Below are 22,500 nucleotides of genomic sequence, written 5' to 3'. Positions count from 1 at the left end.
CGAGAGAGAGAGAGAGGGGGGTTGGGTGGAGGTTTTGCATTAGCCGTGATGAAAGGACAGATGCTTAACAAGAAGGGTGGAGCCGAAGAGGGTGGAAGAATCAGATATTCTGATTAAGGGGTCACCATATAAAAGAAAATGTGGAAAATGTTTTATGCAGAGGACGATTGCTCTTGGATTTAGCCCGGTTCAGGGGCGCTGTTTGACTGAAGGGAACGAAGCAGGACAATAAAAGATTTGAAATTCATATGACGTCTGACAAACAAGCTGATGGACTTCGGGGGCTTATCGTCAACGCAGACAAATGACCCTGGATGCAAAAGCATGATGAGAATGCTGTGGCCCTTGGAGAGGTCCCTCCTGTGATCTCCCTTCAAACCTTTTTGCCTGCGAAACATAAAAGGGTTATTTTATGGCTTTTTATAAAATATAAAGTCCAGACTACTTTGATTTTTATTATCTGCTTCAAGAAAACGTGTAGTATTTCTTATTGGTAACACCACATTGGAGGCTGTAGTTCTAAGAGCAATGGGCTTCCAGGAAAATAAGTAGGCCCACAAAATTCCAAGTGTCAAGGTACTTCAGTCCCTAATGTATCACGGCTAGACCAGAGGCATGCAGAACCTGATGCAGCATCAGTTATCCCCAAAAGCAAGTGATTTTAAGTACTGTAAGTTCTAGGTCTAACTTCCGAAGGTGTTATGACCTGTGGGCATTCTGTTCAAAGTCTGATGGCTTAATGACCTATGAGTATTTCATTTTTTCTTTTTATCCTAATGGAAAAATGTTGATGCAGCAGTCATCCTGTTATATAGTTCAGTTGAATTCAATTTTTGTATTAAATACACTACTAGTCAACTAGTAAAGGCATGGATTGCTCCGGAGTTGCAACAGTTTCCTAACTTTTTTCATTTTCGGCAAAGCGAGATGTCATTATATGGAACTGAGGACCTTTGAGGATTATGGAAATGCCATTTGCGGTGGGAAAGACAAAGGAATTGATGTCTATCAAATACCCCATAGATATTTTTGTTGTTTGCGGTACCTCAGATTTTCAGAAAAGTTTATAACGGTGCACTGCAGCATTAAATGGATTAACTTAGTCATTAATTATAAATAAATCCAAAGGGTCGGTTACCGAGAAGACTCTCTCTCTCTCTCTCTCTCTCTCTCTCTCTCTCTCTCTCTCTCTCTCTCTCTCTCTCTCTCTCTCACACACACACACACAACCAGACACACCAGATAACAAAGGACGTTCACATGATTTCAATGTAGAGTTTAGTTTTGATACTTGAAATATGGTTTTCTCCCAGATACTCTTTTTATTTTTTATTCTTTTGGCTAGTGGTTTTTTCTCCTCTCTATGGCTTCATTTATTGGCTGTGGGATGCTCAGCTGGACGAGTGAGTGGTCAGACAAGAAGAAATGAGTAGGATAAGAGGCGACTACGACAGGGGATCAGCAAAAGTCACTGAAGTGTCAGAGAAAGCCCAAGAGTCTAGATTGCGATGGTTTGGCCGTCTGATTATTATTATTATTATTTTATTATTATTATTATTATTATTATTATTATTCAGAAGATGAAACCTATTCATATGGAACGAGCTCAGAGGGGCCACTGACTTGAAATTCAAGCTCCCAGGGAATAGGGGAGGCGGAGAGCGAAATGTTGCAGGAAATGGGAGTGTTGGGGAAACGAAGTGACGCCTAAGAGAAGGTGGAGAGACTGCGTTGCATTCGAGAAGACAAGACAAAGCACAAAATGAAAACGCATAGTAATAGCTCATGAAAAACGGAGACCCAACTAAGGACTGAGATGAACAGGAGAAGCGGATGAAGGGTGTGAGTGATCAACATTACTGGTCATCGTTGTTCTTCTTGGCTGAGTAAGAAGTTTTCGAATATATCTACTTCCGAATAGTTTCCACACCTTACTGTTTATCTTATTATTATTATTATTATTATTATTATTATTATTATTATTATTATTATAGCTGTTGTTGTCATTACCAGTCTGAATGCTGATGAAATTATTTTGTAACCTGGATGCAGAATTTATACATTGACGGTTACATAAATACACACACAAATATATATATATTATATATATATATATATATACCTATATATATATATATATATATATAGGTGTACGTACATACAGGCAAATAGACAGATATAGTATAGCTTATCACGGCCCTTATCTTTTAATACGCTGTGTGTTTATGGGTTAAACATGAAGCTTTTTTTTTATAACGTTGAGCTTTTAGTAAGAAGTTATTGTTGGTACAAATCAGTATTATCTTGTGACAAAAAAGTAGGATTATATCAACAGATTAAGATTCCTAATCAATCTTTGCAATGGGCGGAAAGGACATGGCGGGGCTCCCACACCAGACAAAATAAGGATTGGAAGCAAATGAGAAGAGGCGCAAATCGAGATCATTTCTGTTTTTCTTGTCGTTCCTTTATTTCGTTCGATTTTTCTCGAGTCATCTGTTGGGTCCTTGGTGATTAGTGGATATGGGATCGAGAAAAAAGGCTGTCTCCCAAAGAGAGAGCTCATTGGTTGAGATAACGGCCCCGATAATGAAGAACTTTGCAGCAGAGGAAATGGAAGTGTGAAGGCATTCTCTCCTCCATCCTAATCCTCCTAACCTAACAATATAAAAGCCCCTCAAACCATAGATAATTTTTGATTTGGCAGTTTTCTTTCGTTGCGTAACGCTTTCACCCGTCTAGTTCTGATAGTTCCATTGCTCTTATCCCTGCCTTTCTTCTCATTTTCCTAAACTTTCCTCTTTCACTGTTTAAATGGCTTTTCTTCTCTTGGTCTAGTTCTCGGATTTCTGCTTCGCCTTTCACTCTCATTTCATAGTAAGACTGCCCACTCATTCCATCTCCCCTCGCTCATTACCCTCGCTCTCGACCTCACCTCCCTCGCTCATTTCCTCACGCTCCTCCTCCTCCTCCTCCTCCTCCTCCTTCTTGTTCCCCTCCCACTTGTGCTTTGAATTGACCCACCTAAGTGAGCCCTTTCCCGCCCTTTCACCCTTTCAGCTCAGAGAGAGAGAGAGAGAGAGAGAGAGAGAGAAAGAGAAAGGAGCCCTCACATTCGACGACGTCCCCCCTTCCATCGCACGCCCCAACTTCCAAACCAGTGGGTGGACGAAGTCCTTACATTCGCGGCCTGAGTTGGGACGTAGAAAAGCGAGAAAGAGGAGGGAAGAGGGAGGGGTTCTCGGTGTCCCCTTTCCCCCTTGAGATGGATCGTGATTAATTAAACTCGGGTCCGGAACCAGAGAAAAGGGATCACCGGGCGCCCTGATAGAGGGATTTTGGTCGGTTTATTATTTTCTCCCAGCTGAATGACACACACACACACACACACACACAGGCACATTTCTCCCCGGGTCAAGTGACTTCCGTCGCGCAGGTCTGACAGTTGGAGGTCGCGGGAGAATGGCTGAGAGTTGCTGCTCTTTCTGCGCTGGCTTTTATGACTTCTTTACTTACTTACTCTTTCCTTCCCTTCGTTTTCTTGCTTCATATAGAGGAAGTTGGTTTTCAGGCTCTTTCGTTTTGTTCTTTATGAATATTTGCTCTTTTTGAATAATGATGATAATCGCCAGTGTCACGGCATGACGATAGCTTCGTGATTTATCTGTTTTTATTTTTTCATGACTAAAGATACGTCCTTGGTACTTTTTATTTGCCCTTTCATTAGATTTTTCATCTTTTTATGCTTCCTCAACTTCCATTTGTTGTATTTGTGGAAGGGCTGCGTCTACAAAAACCATTCCACCGTTAATACCCACATGATGAGGTGTTTTCTCTGTACAGGTGGGATTTTTATTTACTACAGTTGATGTCGGCGTTGGTGCCACAGAATGCCTTCATCGCCGTTGGGTCAAGGTCTCAGTCCTGTGTCGTTCCACAAACATATAAGTAGCCTGTTATCATCATTTTGTGTATCAAAATCTGACAGCTTCCGTGATCTTCTGCCAGTGAGACATTCTTAACTGAGCTTGGAAGTTTGGACTTCTCTCAGACAGCTTCAATAATTCATTTCCTGTCTTTAGGGGATCAACTTTTGACGGAAATATTTGTCTGTAGATACTTATCCGTGTTTTCTTCCATGTTGCAGAACCATTATTTACAGATGGGATTTGTCTTTTGCAGGTGTTGTTTTCTTTGTTAAGAGAGTACTTGTGCCAGAAAAAGTTACTGTTCGAGGTCTATACGGCAAGTTACGCGCCGCCGCAAAGCTGACACCACTAAAATACCTTTACTCTGCACAGGGGCCAGTGATGAGAAGGGTTTGGCCCCATTTGGATAACTGCCGGTCGGAACATTGGGATATTCTCTGGGACCATCATTATTACACGCAAGAGTGTTAATACATGAACCTATTGACTTTTGTTATACTATTTAAATGTCCACAACGATCTGTCATTTATATGGAGCAATGACTAAAGGCCATCAAAGTGTGAAGAAGGCTTCCACAGAATGGAATGACTCTTTGGCTGATGAAAAAGAAAGTATGGAGGACAGAGTAACAAAATTACAGGTTTAGAAAGCCAACAACGGTAACTATGTTCATGAATGAAAAGCAATGTAAGCAGCAAAAGTAAGACATTAGTGTCATACTGCCCTATAAACGATCTCTCTCTCTCTCTCTCTCTCTCTCTCTCTCTCTCTCTCTCTCTCTCTCTCTCTCTCTCCTTTGTCTTCTTTAGATGAACTTACAAGTCACTTCTTTCATCTCCATTACGTGTTCTCAGTTATCTCGGTCTTGGAGCCTCTCTCTTCATCATTCACCATCTCCCTCCTATAAGATGCTCATCTTTCTTCTGTTCTTTTCTCGCCCTGAATAATCTCCTCGTACCTCGCGCGCGACTTCCTGATGGATTTCCACTTCTGATCGACTTCTCTACTTTTCTCTCCCTTCTCTGATTGGCTGCTAAATTTTCTGATCTCAGAAAACGTAAATCAGGTAGGAGTTTTCGGCATTCTATAGAGAAGGGGTTTTCTTTTTTGCAAGTGAAATTAAACCTCTCTCTCTCTCTCTCTCTCTCTCTCTCTCTCTCTCTCTCTCTCTCTCTCTCTCTCTCTCTCTCTCTCTCTCAAATAAGTGCTAGGAAGTTCCTGGTGAAACTGAGTGTTTATTCCATAGAGTAGTGCGCCACATTCTGGAGGGTGGAAACTTCAGTGGCGGGAAAACACCGCAGACAGAGATCCGGGAGGAAAGGGAGGGAGAACCTCTTGAGTCCGGTGACGGTTCCGCGCTCCCCCCAAATCTCCTTCTGTCGAGGAGGCACTTCAGGTACTTTCGATGGGACTCCCTTGAAGAAGAGCTACTAAGTAGACAATAAGCCCGAAAAACTATACTTACTATAGTAGATTCACATCAACCGTGCATTTGGTGTCTAGGCCCGTACCTTACGACGCTCCTGATTGGCTGTTGATAAGCCAATCACAGGGCTGGAAACTCTCAGTCTCTCGAGAGAGTTCACACGGGCAGGATGTACGTTCCACCTCTCCTGAGGGTACCCTCAGGAGAGGTGGAACGTACATCCTGCCTATGTGAATTTTCTCGAGAGACAGTTTCCAGCCCTGCGATTGGCTTATCAACAGCCAATCAGGAGCGTCGTAAGGGATGGCCTTAGACATCAAATGCAAGGTTGATGTGAATCTACTGTAGCATGAGATCGTTTTCGCTCATTCTTGACGTTCTTCTTTTGTTTGTTTGTTATTCCTACTACTTGTTTTGAGCTAGAAAATGGAAGTGATGTCAAATGCTGACTAATGTTTATGATCTTCGTGCTTCATTATACCAACCCATCAGAATCCAAGAGCCAAGAGAGTGAACTCAAGATGGAGGTCAATTGCGTGTAGGGGGCTCGACGTTCTGCTGATGAATCTTTTCCACTGTTGTGTGAAGCGACTCATGTCGTGGATGTGGTCTGCGCGCGCAGCGTGTTCTTCCTTGATTTTTGTGGCAGTGATCACTGTCCTGCAGTTTCTCAGGAGCCACCCCATGTTAGGGGAAAATGCTAAATGATAAAAAAAATATGTGTGTGCGCGCGCAGTTTCACGAATGCTTGAGCAGTCATGCACTTATTTACTGATACTATATTCCTTTGCCATTCTCTCCCTTGTCATCTGAATTTGATATAACCAGAAAATGACCTGATTGGTCAATATGTTCCCTCGCCCTCTCTCGGTTGTGTCGAAACCATCCATGTATTCTAATATTCATACTCTCTCTCTCTCTCTCTCTCTTCTCTCTCTCTCTCTCTCTCTCTCTCTCTCAGAGAGGCAGTCTCCCCTCCAATGTTTTCTATTATCGTTCCTATATTGCTTTGTTCCTTGTCGTTCTTGTGAAGTAAAGATAGGGTTAACATTTGCAACAACCACTCGGACTCTTGTCATTGAGAAGCTCTGAGGGGAAAACGGCTTTCTTTCCCGTTCCTTGCGAGGGGTCTCGCTCACGACACGACAATGGGATGCAAGTGAACCAATCACTTTCTCGCGCTGGATCACCTTGACTTCCCTCCCCTCTGGTTCTCTCTTTCCGAGGCTCTCGTCAAAATGTATGTAAAAGGTCCTCTCAAAATTTCCGTTCTCTCTTCATCCCTTCCAAGTGCAACGCCAATTATATGTAGTAGGCCTGATCGGTCGCTCTTTTACTCTTTTCCCTGCCAAGATATTTACTTTTATAGTTTGCTATTTAGGGCCTCCTGTTGAAAGCTATTTTGTCTGTATTGGTTTACCTGGGTCATGTTGCCCAGGTCTTTGCGCTGATCCGACACTGGCTCCTTTTTGGTCATTTCTGGTTTCAGGTGGCACCGAGACCTTTCTGTAATTCCTGATCCTAATTGACACCGAGACCCTTTTTTTGTACTTTCCGGTCTTAATTGACACCGAGGCCTTATCTGTACTTCCCAGTCTTAAACAACACCAAGACTCCCTGCTCTTAATTGACACCGAGACCTTTCTGTACCTCCCGGCCTTAATTGACACCAAGACCATTTCTGTACTCAATGGTCTTAATTGACACCGAGACATTTTCTGTACTTCTTGATCTTAATTAACACTGAGACCTTTTCAGTACTTTCTGGTCGTAACTGACACCGAGACCTTCTCTGTCCTTCCTGGCCTTAATTGACACCGAGACCTTTTCTGTACTTTCCGGTCTTAATTGACACCGAGACCTTGTCTGTACTTTCCGGTCTTAATTGACACCGAGGCCTTTTATGTAGTGTCATGCATCTAGATTGGACTCATCTGCAACATTTCTTTGGTCACAGGTTTGCCCCTCGTTCCTCTTTCACACATTTTCTAAGGCGTTTTCTTTCCTCTGTGTCACAATTTTTCTCACTCCTTCTTGGTATTTACCCGAATCTTTGTCACGCATCTTCCTCATTTTTCGTGGTTCCATTTCGCCTCCCCTTTTGTCCGTCTAACATTGGAAACTGCAGCCATCGTCTGCCTGACATTTGCTGACTTTGATGACAGCGCTGTATGGCGTCCTTAGACCCATAACTATGGCTTCAAATATGAGTACCTTCCTTACATCCATTCCTCAGCGTTAGAGGAGTTGCAAATTGGAACGCCTACTCGAACTACAAGAGGCCCTGGGAGTTGGCCTTCGGGTGTCAATAACACGGGAGCTTTAAAAAGATGGAAGTTGTCTGCGCCGACGAAAGGTTTATCAACGGCAAATTGGGTCTCTTCCTAAAGTTACGAGTTTCTAATAAGGTTAGGGGTCGGATGAGACTTTGTAAAGAGCATATTGGACCGTTTCGCCCTCTCCCGTCACAAAAGACAACTTCCCTTAGTAAAAGGAACACCATATAGTCCATCAACACTTCCGGTTAACGTTAGATCATACTTTTACCATCAATATTTATTTTACCCATTTTTTTTAATTTTATCAATCTTTTTCGGTTTTCACCTTTTATTTTCGTATAACTCTCTCTCTCTCTCTCTCTCTCTCTCTCTCTCTCTCTTCTCTCTCTCTCTCTCTCTCTCTCCTTCTTTTTTTTATATATATATATATATATATATATATTCTATATATATTATATATATATATATATATATATTTATATATATATATATAAGCTGAATGAAAAAACGCAATTATAATATATAAAAATGTTACAAAGACTCAGAACTAAGAAATTTACAAGTTAGAAAATATGAGAAATTTTTAACAATGAAAAAATTTAAAAATCTAATATTGAACAGACGACAGAATGCAAGAAACAGACCGCTACCTTTCAGGAGGGGAACCAAGGACCCAATGACATCAAACAGAAACAGAGACAGGTACAGTGTTGTGGAGGTAGTTTGGTTGTTTAAAGAGGGAACAACCTTCTTAATGTATAAAGATTCAGTTATTGCTAATTGATGAGGTGAGGTTGCTCTGGAGAGAATCTTAAAATGTTTATATTCAATATCTTGTTTACTTATATACTTGGCCCAAATGTAAGGTGGGGAAATATGTGGGGGCTTCTTGTCGCCTACTAAAAGTCAGAATTGATTGTCATCGGGGAGTTAGTTACAGAGCAGGTAATACATTAACTAATCCAGAATTTTCTAATGTACGGGATCATGCCAAAAAATGTAAACAAGATATTGAATATAAACATTTTAAGATTCTCTCCAGAGCAACCTCACCTCATCAATTAGCAATAACTGAATCTTTATACATTAAGAAGGTTGTTCCCTCTTTAAACAACCAAACTACCTCCACAACACTGTACCTGTCTTGAGTGTGCCCCTGTCTCTGTTTCTGTTTGATGTCATTAGGTCCTTGATTCCCCTCCTGAAAGGTAGCGGTCTGTTTCTTGCATTCTGTCGTCTGTTCAATATTAGATTTTAAAATTTTTTCATTTTTAAAAATTTCTCATATTTTCTAATTCTGAGTCTTTGTAACATTTTTATATATTATAATTGCGTTTTTCAGCTTTGAAAATGAGGCTGTGTCCTCGAAACGTCAGTATGTATAATAAACGGACAAATACTAGTTCATGACGTCTCCTTCAGCTCCTTGTTTTATGTCGGTTGATAGCAACGCTTCCCATGTGCATATATACATATATATATATATATATATATATATATATATATATATATATATATATATATTATATGTGTGTGTGTGTATGTATGTATCTGTTTGTTTATGTGTTTGTATATGTGTGTGTGTGTTGTGCGTAAACTGTGATTGTAATACGTAGTGGTAGTGTGTATATATATATATATATATAAAGAAAACTACATAAAAACAGTAGTTGAAAGCCAAAAAAAAGAAAAAAAGTTTTCGTGTGTAGCATTAATGAAACTGAATCTCCTATACTATTGCATTGCAGACATGTCTTCGATATCCGTATGGGTTCCTCCGACCGATTCCGTATTCGTATTTCGATCACCATTACCTTATTGTGGTTAGGTGCTGGAGCGGCGACATTCTCTCGAAATGTTGTATTTTATGATGAAATTGATCTTTGTAATTCTGTTTATCAGTTATGTTTATGTCATTCATGAGTGAAGTCATATCCTGCTTCACTCTCTATTCAACGACATCCTTATTTTCAGTACCCACAAAAATGACCTTTTTTAAATCCAGATGGCGTGGGAGTAGAGGAATGGGCGTCTGTCGTGGGTGATGGATGGCGAATGAAAACACCGAGACCAGGGTCACTGCGCATACGGGACGCCAGGGCAGAGGACAGCGGCCGGTATTTATGTGAGGCCTCCAACGGAATCAACCCCCCGCTCTCCAAAACGGTCTCGCTCACCGTTCTTGGTCAGTACGATTCCAGTCAGATAGGTAGACTGGCCTCTTATGTGTGTCCTATATTATGTAAACTACACAGACACACACACTCATATATATACATACATATATATATATATATATGTTATATATATATATATATATATATATATATATATATATATATATATATATATGAACTGTGATTACAATAATGGGAGTTTACACACACACACACACACACACACACACATATATATATATATATATATATATATATATATATATATATATATATAATCATATATATATATATATATTTGTGTGTGTGTGTGTCTGTGTCTGTGTGAGTGAGTGTGTAAACTGTGATTGTAATAGTTGTAGTGCATAGTTATGTACTGATGCAGTGTGAGAGTTTGAAAAATGTTTATAATATAGATGTCTGTATCTTTTTTTTTTTTGACAAGCAAATGTGCTTATATAAAATATATGAATTTTTATCACATTACCGTGATTTATATACGTGTATTAAGCTACAAATGTCCTTTTATATCCAATTCGCTCTAACTCCGAATCAATATATTTTCATATATGTTAACCGTTGGGGAATTTTTTAGTTTACAATAATTTCATCCCCTCGTGGGTTCCAACCAGCGTCCAGCGTCATCGAAGTCCTTATTCCTCCTCTGTCCGCTGGGCGTTGGTTCGAACCCACGAGAGGACGAAATTATTGTCAACTAAAAATATTCCCTTTTCGGTTAACATGTATGAAAATATATTAATTCCGAGGTAGAGCGAATTGGATATAAAAGGACATTTGTGGCTTAATGCGCATATATGTAATATATATATATATATTATATACATATAACTAGGTATATGTTTGTATACATATATGCAAATACATGTACATGGATATATATATATATATATATATATATATATATATATATATATATATATATGTGTGTGTGTGTGTGTGTGTGTATATATGATATATAATATATATATAATATATATATATATATATATATAGATAATTATTTATTATTTATTACATATTAATTTAATAATTATATATATGATATACCATATATATTTTAATAAAACGTGTATATATACCATATATTATAATATATATAATTATATATATAATTATATTATAATATATATATATATTAATTAATAAGTAGTGCAGTTGTTTTGTTGGCGGTGTCTGTACATTTTCACAGAGGTTAAGAAAAATGTATTTTTGCTACTCTCACTGCAAAGTTTTAAAAATCTTGCATGAAACCATCTATTGATTCGCAAGTGAGAGATGCCCAGAAGAAGAACAGCATCAGGCCTAATCATTGCTTTTGTGTCTGCAGAGGGCGCCCGTGTCGAAAACCGCATGGCGAATGTCTCTGCTGCCGTTGGCGACACCCTGTCCATAAGGTGCCCAGCCCGGGGCGATATCCCCATTTCCTTCGCTTGGTCCAGGGATGGAATCGCTCTCTCTGGTAAATGGACAACTTTGATCTTTTCCTTTGCTTTGGCTACTAGGTTTTCAAGGCCTCGATCTTCTGCCTCCTTTTATTAATCTGTTTGTAGACTCCACTTCTCCCTCCTCTTCTCCATTTTCATCATTTTCTTCCTCTTCCTCCTCTTTTATCAATACTATTCAGAGGATACGTGAACTTCCTAAAATGTTTTTTCGATTCTCACCATAAAAAAACCCGAGGTGCGCAAGGGAACTGCTGTATCTCCTCCTGACGCTACTTTGATTTGAAAGTGTATGATCCTCCTTCCCTCACCATCGCAGGACGCAAACGTGACATTGATAGCCTTGAGACTCAGTCTCTCTCTCAGTGAGGCCCGTTCTCTCTTGCCCCAGACTCCTGAAATCTGCGTTAAGCGTTGACATTTTTTGGCGGGCAGCCACTTCAGATTTTGTATTTGTGACTCTTTTTGCAGATTTGTTATTCACAGATCATCAAACATGTCAGGATGTTTTGAAACTGAAAGTGTTCTAGCTCGAAATAGGCTTCATTTTTAGTAACTTTCCGGCGTTTTATAGTAAAGAATATAAAATTTCCTGATATAGTAGTATCCATTTCAACATTTGCCTTAACTTAGCTGTGAAAGCTGAAATCTACCTGAGGTATCAGTGAACGAAATCAGTCCACACTTTCTGCTCAGAATAATGTTCGGTGTTCTGTGAATCCGCTTATCGCTTCCTCAGTTTCAAACAGCTGGCATCTGGTCAGCGAAGTTAAGGAATTTCATAAGTTCCTGAGAACATTTCGGGCATGCGCATGGCGCTACCAACCTCATTCCCAAAATTCAATATATATATATATATATATATATATATATATATATATATATATATATATATATAAATATATATATATATATATATGCGTAAGGAGAGAACGCGCTTGTCATAAAATTGCAAGCTAAGTTCCTGAAACTTGAGCCTTCCAGAAAATGCGAGAGAATTCCGTACGGTGTCCTGCGAGATGTTTACTCTTCCTGCGTGACCAACAGGACAGTTCAGCAGACCTTGCCATCTTCACTTACTACTTATATAAATCCCTTACATATGGAGGACAGCCTCTCTCCTTGTAGTATGACCTCCCTGAAGGAGAGGTTGTTATTTGCTGCTTCTGTATGAATAAATGAACATGAAATTGAATAATGTCTTAGTTTGTCTGATTAATGAAGGATAAATTTTCTTTTCAATTTTGGATTTTGTTGATAAAATAATTATACAAAATCATAAATTAGATTAGTATACCATGAACAGTTATGAAGAACAATGTATACATATTGCGATGCGTCACATGTTGGCTACTATTTTGAACTACTTTTAGCGTTTCATGTTAATCTGTTAATAATAACTTCAAAATGTCAAGGTCTGTCGCTTAGAAGATTAGCAATACTTTTTGGCGCGTCGGGTGTCATGAAACTTCTCCTTCTTCTGCTGCAGCCTCCCCTCCCTCGGGAATGGAAATGAGACTGGATGATGGTGGGCGCACCTCTGTTCTGGTCATCAGGCCAACCACCCGCGCCCACGCTGCCGTGTATTCCTGCCAGGCCACCAACAGATACGGCACGGATTCTTCCACCATCTTTGTTAATATTGTTGGTGAGTTGAGAGTGATGTGTGTGAATTCATAGTTGAGAACTAGTTATATCAAATAAAACTCTTGTTTACTTAGTACTTAGAACTGTGTGCGGTTGCTAACTGATTAGGAAAAAATTCTAGTTTTAAAATATAAGTTTAGTTTATGAATCAGCCGTATGTTATGCTAGCGTAATGTAAGCTTCATTATTTGATGGGCGTGTGTTATAATGAACAAGCTCGTTTTAGAAAAGGCAGTAGTTGCGAAAAACAAATATTTATGTTAAGACAATATGCAGTGAATATGGATTCCCAGATCCCCTTGCAATGGCTTTTGTTGATTAGCGGAAGAGTTTAACTGTCACAGACCACCGTTTGACGTCATTGCTGAATTCCAGTACAATATGCAAAATTAGCTGAGACTCTCCATGAAGGAAGCAGATGCATCATGAAAGATGACGAAGGGAATTTAGGGCTTTACAGGGGAATGTCATGTCACCTTCACAGAGATTTATACTGATCCCATAACAGTTGGAGAACGAAGAAAAGGTTGCGACAGGAACTGGACGGACAGAACGCACAGCTGATGATGGTGGATGCTCTTCTAAACAGCACCACACCAAGATTTGGTGTTCGCTTGTACAGTGCAAAGGATTCTTCGCGTCATTTGCACTCACCAAAAATCGTCATCACAAATGCTTCCACTGCTTTTTTTTTTCTTTTCTTTTCTTTTACCGTCTACGGGAGATCTTGTGATATTTGTTACCGATTCCAGTTTTTCATTTAGAAATTTCTACATGCCATTCGGGACAAAGAAATTGAAATGGACAGCCTAAGTTATATTTCTCTTGAACGGTATGGTTTATATTGAGATTTGACCACTAATAATAATGATAAAAGCAATTATACTAAAACGCTATTATGAGTAAGTATAAATCCTGGCAGCTGTCGTTGCATCAGTAATATTGGAATTGGGAATTTCACGCAAGGTCTGCCCAGAACAGTTCGGACATGAAATAGGAATTGAGAATGCGTTGTTAGTTCAAAAGCATTCAAATGACGAAGGAACGATACAAAATGACGGATATTTGCAAGAAGACGAAGCAAAGGATGGTATGCAACACTCTCAACCTCCAACGTGGCTCGTGCTCCTTCCTTCCTAAAATCTCAGCTTTAACTTTTGTGTGTTACATTTATGAAGCGGAAAAACAAATGAATGATGCACATCCGCCATTTTATTAAACCTTTCCTAATATCAATATTTCCAGAGCTAAAACCAGTGATTGATATGGACCATTATTTACTTTGTTTGGTCGAACCCCTGCGCTCTGTCCCTCGGAAACTTCCAGCTATATATACCGGAACGCCTGGTCGGTCACCTCGTGCATCCGCTCTCTCTTTCAACTTGAAAGCTTCATTTCAGCGCTGAGAGGATTGACAAGCGTCGATGGATGGCGTTTCACTGAGGATCGGACTTACAAAGTTAGTGAAGAGCAAAAATGGTGACAATATGCATTGAAACGTGTGGGAAGAGCAAGGCTCAGGGTGGGTCCCACCGCGCTTCCTGAACAGGAGGGAAAAGGGAAAAGGAACTGGTCAGGAAAATGAGCCTCCTGTCCCGAATGACAGCTGGAAGGAAACCCATGGCGCCTGGCTCATTACAGAACCTGCACTAATGAATGTTCCTTCAGCCAAGATGGAGGAGGAATCTGTTCGAAGGCAGGGCGAGAACTGGACGAGATAATCAAGATCCTCTCATTATTTTAAGTCGAATCCTGCATTTCTCTCTCAATGTGAGAGAGAGAGAGAGACAGAGAGAGAGAGAGAGACAGAGAATCTCAACTCGAAGTTTTGATTCAAGGAAACTGTTTTTAAAATGTCCCCTTCCCCATATCATTTTATTATTTTTAAAGAGGATTATTCGTCATTGCATAATTGTTCGGTATTCCCATACGATTGTGTCGCTGGCAATATTTTAGTGACCTGCAATTTGCATATTTCCTATAGAAGCTGGTTTTGGCATCGTTGTTTTTTTATCAGTGAAGGATCTGAGTGACAGATGGAAGCAATTAACAAATAGGCAGGTGGGATCCAATCTTTTATCATTCCAGCGAAAATTCCGTTGATGTTGACGCTCTTTTTCATTGTTTGTACACTGACGTACCAGGCAGGTAATATCATCCATTTGTTACACTTATAACTGAATATGACTGGCTGTGGCAAGCAATATATAATTGAGCAAAGCAAACAGTTATCCGATGGGACTGCCGTGTATCCTTGTTGCCTTGTTTTCTTTATTCTTTTATCATATTAGATGTAAAGCGTTTTACAGTTGGTCCCTAATTTTGTTTTCATGGTATAATTGATGTCAAAAATATTGACAACGTAGGCACATTACTCTCGACGTACTTCGCCGGTGATTCCCTCTCACTTTCAACTTACAAACTCTTAAACAGGATGATACAGAGCACTATAGTGTTCTATATAGATTGCGCAATGCAGTAGCGAAATTACAGAATTATTACCTTTTATTTTGGCCGGGACAGGTGCTCATAGTCATACATACATACATACATACACATGTCATATATATATATATATATATATATATATATATATATATATATATATATATATAGTATATATATATAATTATGTACTGCATGTATGGGTGTGTATTTATATGTATATAACGCCAAGTGAAGTACGTCGAGAGTGACGTGCCATTTAGTCAATATTCTTTAGCTCCATCATCCAACTGAAGATGTTTGCAGAAAATGCTTCAAGTCGTCAGTCAGTATCGTCTTACGCGTCCTCTCGTCCTAGGCGCTAGTAAGTTAGTAGCTCATTCAGACCCTCGCATTCTTCCTTAGACTTAGAGGCTCCTAACTTTCTGTTTACTGTAAATGTTGTCAAAAGCAATTTGATCTACACTAGAATAACTAGAGATGCTCCAAAAGACCGCCAAATGTACTCTCCTTGAAAAGGTCCCTGGGGCACGGTACTTACTCCATTATAATCTCATCAGGGAAGACAGAACGACACAGACTGCCATCGGAGGGATTGAGACGTCATTAGCAGAGGCACCACTTCTCCCACGTCGGCAATTTGGCAGCGTTAGTTCATTCCGCCGAGCTATTCAATTTGCGTCTGATTATAGACGCCTTCGTCCTCCTTACTTTCATGACTCCAATAACTGTTCATTACATGAATATTTGTAACCATGGTTATCGATGCAGTTTTATATATATATATATATATATATATATATATATATATATATATATATATATATATATATATATATATATATATATATATATATATAATCATGATATATATATATCCAAATATTTAGTCACAAATACCACTTAAAATCAAGTTCACCTTGCCTTGATACTAAATTACACAGAAAGTTATACCCATAGTGAAGTGAATTAGATATCATGGGTTTATATATATACATTATATATATATTTATATGCTTAAAAAATCACAGTAGATGCTCTTCACTTCATGATATAAGCGAATTCCACAGGAGGAATAATAGGCAGAAATTCGTACCGAGCGCTTTCTTCCTTTAAGAGACATTGTCGAGGCACAAAGTCTCATTAAAGGACGAAAGCACTCCATACGAATTTCTGCTTAATATTTCTCCTGTGGTATTCGCTTCATATATTATATATATATATATATATATATATATATATATATATATATATATATATATATACATACATACTATATATATATATATATATATATATATATATATATATATATATATATATAATATATATATATACCTTCATCACCGAGGTGAACTGTGGTTGTGGTATGCCAAGATCCGGTGCGAGTTCGGCAATGTCTGTAAGTAGCTATGACTCCCGATTTGCTCTTTGACCTTTCAGTATGACTGGATGGGCAGAGTCATTGGTTGTTAACAATATTAACATCATTCTCACTTTATCGCCATTGCTGTCATATACCGTCAGTGTGATTGCGTTGTTGATATCATCCTCACTGTCAGTGTGGCATCATTACTGCCATTTCGACATCCTTATGATTAATCTTATTTTGACATCCAACATCCTCATCATTGTGATGCTACCGTCCTTTCTACTTTCATATTGACATCCCCATCAGCAGTGTCTGTGTGACAGCATCTTTATTCATTGCCAGTGTCGTAGTTTTCATCGCCATTTGCATCTCCAGACAAAAGAGCAGAGACACTCATTTCAAAACCACCTTCCATTCACAGAGCGGCCAGATCCTCCAGCCCATGTCCACGTGCAGAACGTGACGAGCCGCCAGGTGAAGTTGGCATGGGCGCCGCCCTTCGACGGGAATTCTCCCCTCACCCACTACCTCCTGCAGCACTGGCTCGCACGCTCTCACACCCAGACTCCTCTCAACACGACCCTCCCGCCAGACGTCACTGAAGCTGTTTTGAAGGTATTGTTCTTCGTGTTGTCATTTGTTCATTGTGTTCTTTATGATTTTGAATTGGCCTCATAAGAGCATAGGCCAGTGACGCCGGAAATACCCTACTTGGTGAAATATCATATGCAATTCTGGTAGAGAAATAAGTCGTTCCTTCTTTGAGGAAAGATTAAAAGGCTTCTTTGTATTCCGTTGGTTAATATTTCCATGGTCATGCACTTTCTATTCCGTTAGTTAATCTTTCCATCGACGTGAGAATAGAAAAAAAAATTTAATGAAATTAAACTTTTTCCTTTTTATGACAAAGGTGGGTTGATGATTTAGCTCATTTCATTTCGGCCAGCTACCCCTGGCTTCTCTTTAGCTTTTCATCTATATCGTGGAAAGAAGGCAAAAATAAATCTAAGTAAGGATAACCTCTTATATTTATGTTTTGTAACTACTTTTCATATTTTTCTCTTTCGTTCCCGTGTTCGTATTCAATACAAGCAAGTTGAAGTATGAGTTTCGTTGAATTGTAGACTTCAAAATGATTCACTTTGTCTCGTTCCTAGAAAGCCCAAGAAGTTCGAATGAGTGTCGCGTTCGTTGGAAAAGAAGCTGTTCGCTCTGGAACTCTTTGCAGAATAAATGTTCATGCCCTAGTTGTTTTTCCCGCCTCTTCCGTCTCCTCTCCTGGCCAGCTGCGCCTTCATCCTACTCTGCATTGGAAATGAGGCGGCGAAGGTAATCTCGTTCTTCATGAAGTTTTACGCATTTCATAATGCTGGTGGTGCTGCCATGGCGAAGCTAAGTTAATCCCCAAGAATCTGAGTTAATGTCTGCGATATCACTTCGTCATTTACACGAATGGTGGCAGTAATTAGACCGCCGTTGTTATGAAGCGCGTTCTTTTTCAGAAAGAGACGGATAATGCTAAGGTTATCAACTTTATTATGGCGTAAATGATCTTCAGAAATGGCAGTAAATTTGTCCGACGGGAGATTTTATGATGCTCAGTTCCGGTCAGCATTTATGTTAAAGTTGAGCCTCTGTTTCGGAGAACGTCGTGTTTCTCTTCTTGACTGATTATTATCATTTTTTTCTTATTTGTTGTTTCCCTCCTATTCCCTCTCCTTCATTCTGCCTCATTTCTGTCCACCCAGCCTCATGATTTCCATATTAGGATATTTATGTTTTTGCTTTCGTGGCTGTTCTCATGCTCATGATTTTGTCTCGTTCTTTCTTGATTTCTCAATAATATCAAGTTCTGTGTTGGATGGAAAACTTTACAACTCACTCGCTCGATCATTGTTCTTGCTTCCACTGTACATGTTACTCTCTTCCTCCTACTCCTCATTCCCCGCCCCCCGCCCCAACACGCCCTTAGGGCTCCTATTCTCGATGTTTTATCCTTATCTTTTACGGTTTTAAGTATGGATACTTTTTGTTTCATTGATGATGATGAGCTTCTCCAAAAAGTGTGGAGAATCGAGAAGTTAAGAGGTAGTTGTGGCTATTATACAAACACAAACACACACGCACACACACAGACATATATATATATATATATATATATATATATATATATATATATATATATGTGTGTGTGTGTGTGTGTGTGTGTGTTTGTGTGTGTGTGTGTATGTATGTATGTATGTATATATGTGTGTGTGCGTACAAATACATTTGATCTAAATGTAGGGGTCCTTTCAAGATAATTCCTTTCCTCCCTTTCAGGACTTGTCACCTGGCACAGCCTATCACGTGCAGGTGGTGGCCCGTTAACCAGAGGGGAGTGTCGCCCCCGTCTCCTACCTTAAGCATCACTACCCTCCACGAGCCGCCCACAGCGCCTCCCACAAGATTACGAGCACTCGCCCACAAGCCTGGAACCATCACCGTTAGCTGGCAGGTGAGGCGGCTTCCTTTCTTGGAATTTCCTTTCGGTTTGTTTTTAAATAAATTCATTATTATTATTATCATCATCATTATTATTATTATTATTATTATATTATATTATTATTATTATTATTATTATTATTATTAAAAAACTATTGCTACATCAGCTGCATTAATTTCATAGAGGTTCTTCTCTAATTTCCCAATTGTGGTTTTCTCATGGTTGCTTAAATAGAAAAGCATTGAGAGAACCTCTATAAAATTAATGCAGCTGATGCAGCAATAATTTTTAATAAAACAGTTTAAAAGAGGGTTTACTTCCAGCATATTATTATTATTATTATTATTATTATTATTATTATTATTATTATTATTATTATTATTATTATTATTAGAGATACTCATAGTTACATGTATCTTAGAAGATGACATTGTTTTCTACATTATAATTATCATTATTACTAGTATTAATATTAGCATTATCATTGTTATTATTGTTGTTGTTGCTGTTGTTGTTGTTGTTGTTGTATACGGAAGCTTTTTTCCAAGAACGCACCAGAGCACTGTTTTGTCGAGCAGAATGTCCTGCCAATCAATATTTCAGGCAATTCAGAGCAGCCAAGAAAGAAGCGCCAACATTCGCAGAGCAGTTGGATTGGACTGAATCATATTGTTTATTTTGTTCTGCTTTTGCGTTCGGCTGTGATATAAATAACTGCATCGACGTAAGTGAATTTATTTCCTGCACTTTTCACGTTATGGAATCTATCACATTACGGAATGAACATTTTGTTCTTTTTCATATTAATTGTAGTTACATTGACATGATTTCCTTTATTGGCAATATCATAAGCTTCCAGTAAATGTATATTCAAAACGTATAGACTCCATTAAACAAACATGTTCAATATCACCCAGTTTTGCCATTGTCCATTTTGGAATTTTTTAGGAAAAAGAGTCTATTCCCAGTTGTAGTAAAATCAGATATTGATGAGGAAATATTAATTGTCAGCCACCAGGCACTTTCATTCTCGGTTGCGAGGGAACGTTCATCTGAAGCATCGTGTTCTTGTGGGAGGCTTCTCACACCATAGTACTACATACTTCGTGCTCTCCTTAGGCTGCTCGACACCTCACGTCTCTTCTGAGTTTTAGCCTTCTTTTCTGGATGAAGTTCGGATCCCGGACATCTACTTTCAAGTTCTCTCCAAAACAGTTCGCACTTGGAGTTATTTCATTCTTTCAGGGTTTCCTGAAAAAACTGATTGAGTAGACGGAGGTCTGACCTGTACTTCAGCGGGATTTTCCAAAAATGTCAAACCTGGAGTTCCGAAGGGTGTTGCTGAAATCGTGGCCTTCCCCCAAGAATGACTGCATGGAAATGTAAAAGCGCGTTGTAGCAATGGTCGCTCGTTGGTGACTCTTTGAGGAAGGCAGGAAGCCTGACATCTACTGAATGGCCTGTCTTCTCTCATTGTTAGTATTAGTCACCATACGCATTTTCCTCCTCTCCTAGATGGATCAGCATCAAAAGTGGCGCCTATTCAACCCAGCCCTGAATAAATCTCGTAGGATGAGGTTGGTATTTCTATGCCTTTTTGAAACTTGTTGTGAGCATCAGAGTCGTCTAACTTCCAAGTGCATATTTTACTGCTGAGGTCAACAGAGGTACACTGAGTTTTAACGGAAGAGTATTTCACTAACCTCACCACGACGCACTAGTACCTATTATTATTATTATTATTATTATTATTATTATTATTATTATTATTATTATTATTATTATTATTATTTATTACATACCCTCTATACATACCTCCGCACACACCCCTTGTCTGAGGAATCGTCTCACCTGTCCAGGAGATGACCAACGGGCTGGTCGGAACAAGTCGGCCCCAAGGATCTGCTGGCAAGTCTACGGATTTATCACGCCATTTTTCATCACCCTGCACTTCTACAATATGAATGAAACTGCTGTATACAAGCCCTGTTCATATTCATCGTTGCCAAAATGAGAACGTTGACCAGTTGTTGGCCAATATTACTGTGCAAGAGAAGCGATTCATAAGACAAAATAAGAAGAATCAATATAAGAATAATTCGCACGATGCAGCCATCTTTTGAACAAGACATGCTTAAGAGAGGCTCTATTTCCATCCCATTATTATTATTAATAATTATTATCTTGCGACTTTTCAGCAAACAAGCTAAAATGGTGTCAGCTTGTAGAACAAACTTCTACAGAAGTGAGTGGCCTGTGTAAAATAGACTGAACAGAAAAACGTAGCAAAATGAAAGTAGGTCGCATCAACATGGGGGCGTTCACCAACTCGTAGAGAACGCCCGCGAGGGCCGTCTGTAAAGAAACACCCCACCAACAATGGACAAGCAGAAAAAGGGTGACTTATTGTTCACTTTGCGTCGTCAATTTTTCCCAGTAACACTATTTTGACCCAGTAACACTATTTTGAGTGACGCCCTCGACCTCTGCTACCTAAGGGCAACAAGGTGGCCAGCTCGGTGGCCTTGGTGCTTCAACTCATAACTCATGCGTGTCATTATCCGTATTTAATCTCTCATTGAACCTTCCTCGGTGAATGGTAAATATACACTTGCGGAAAAGTAATTGACCTGAGCGAGGCGCTCGGAAGCGGTGTTCAGTTAGTTTTTCCTTTACCGGATGCATCGTGAGGGCGCAAAAGCGCGCTGATCAAAGGCACCGAAGATTCCTTTGATAGTGAGCCGGATTGAAGCGCCATCGCGGTGATCAGCTCACAAGTACGAAAAATATTTTTCATTTTTGGATATATTCCCTCAAAATACCTTCAAACAAGCTCTGTGTGTATATATGTATGTATGTATGTATGTATGTATGTATGTATGTATTTATATATATATATATATATATATATATATATATATATATATATATATATATATATATGTGTGTGTGTGTGTGTGTGTGTATATATATATATATATATATATATATATATATATATATATATGTGTGTGTGTGTGTGTGTGTTATGTATGAGCTTATATTTTGTATGCATATAAGTAATGTGAAAATGAAATGCGAAAAATGACATCTTTGCCTGTGCGATCGTGTGCCCTGTGCGTACACACAAATGACAGATTGCCTTTCAGGCAGTCAGTGTAGACGTTCAGTGTGTTAGCAGCCACGCAGGATCATGAATAAAGCTTTGTCTTATTGACTGACCATTCACCCTTCCGGTTGCTGGAAAGAGTGCTGGGTGGTGTTCATTCTGTGACT

At 39.1% G+C, this 22,500-nt stretch overlaps 1 protein-coding gene across 1 annotated transcript in view; it reads left to right on the top strand.

Annotated features, from left to right (window-relative positions):
* The window catches only part of LOC135222604 (cell adhesion molecule Dscam1-like), a 677,404-nt gene that overhangs the window by 618,624 nt on the left and 36,280 nt on the right, over positions 1–22,500 (top strand). Inside the window, 6 exon segments of the mRNA XM_064260698.1 lie at positions 9,641–9,820; positions 11,161–11,292; positions 12,765–12,923; positions 17,161–17,354; positions 19,062–19,103; positions 19,105–19,236. Coding sequence (XP_064116768.1) covers positions 9,641–9,820; positions 11,161–11,292; positions 12,765–12,923; positions 17,161–17,354; positions 19,062–19,103; positions 19,105–19,236 — 839 coding nt within the window.

Source organism: Macrobrachium nipponense, chromosome 8, assembly GCF_015104395.2.
Source record: "Macrobrachium nipponense isolate FS-2020 chromosome 8, ASM1510439v2, whole genome shotgun sequence".
NCBI classification, from domain to species: Eukaryota; Metazoa; Arthropoda; class Malacostraca; order Decapoda; family Palaemonidae; genus Macrobrachium; species Macrobrachium nipponense.
The sequence above is the reverse complement of the archived record's forward strand: the minus strand, read 5'-3'. Positions and strand labels throughout refer to the sequence as shown.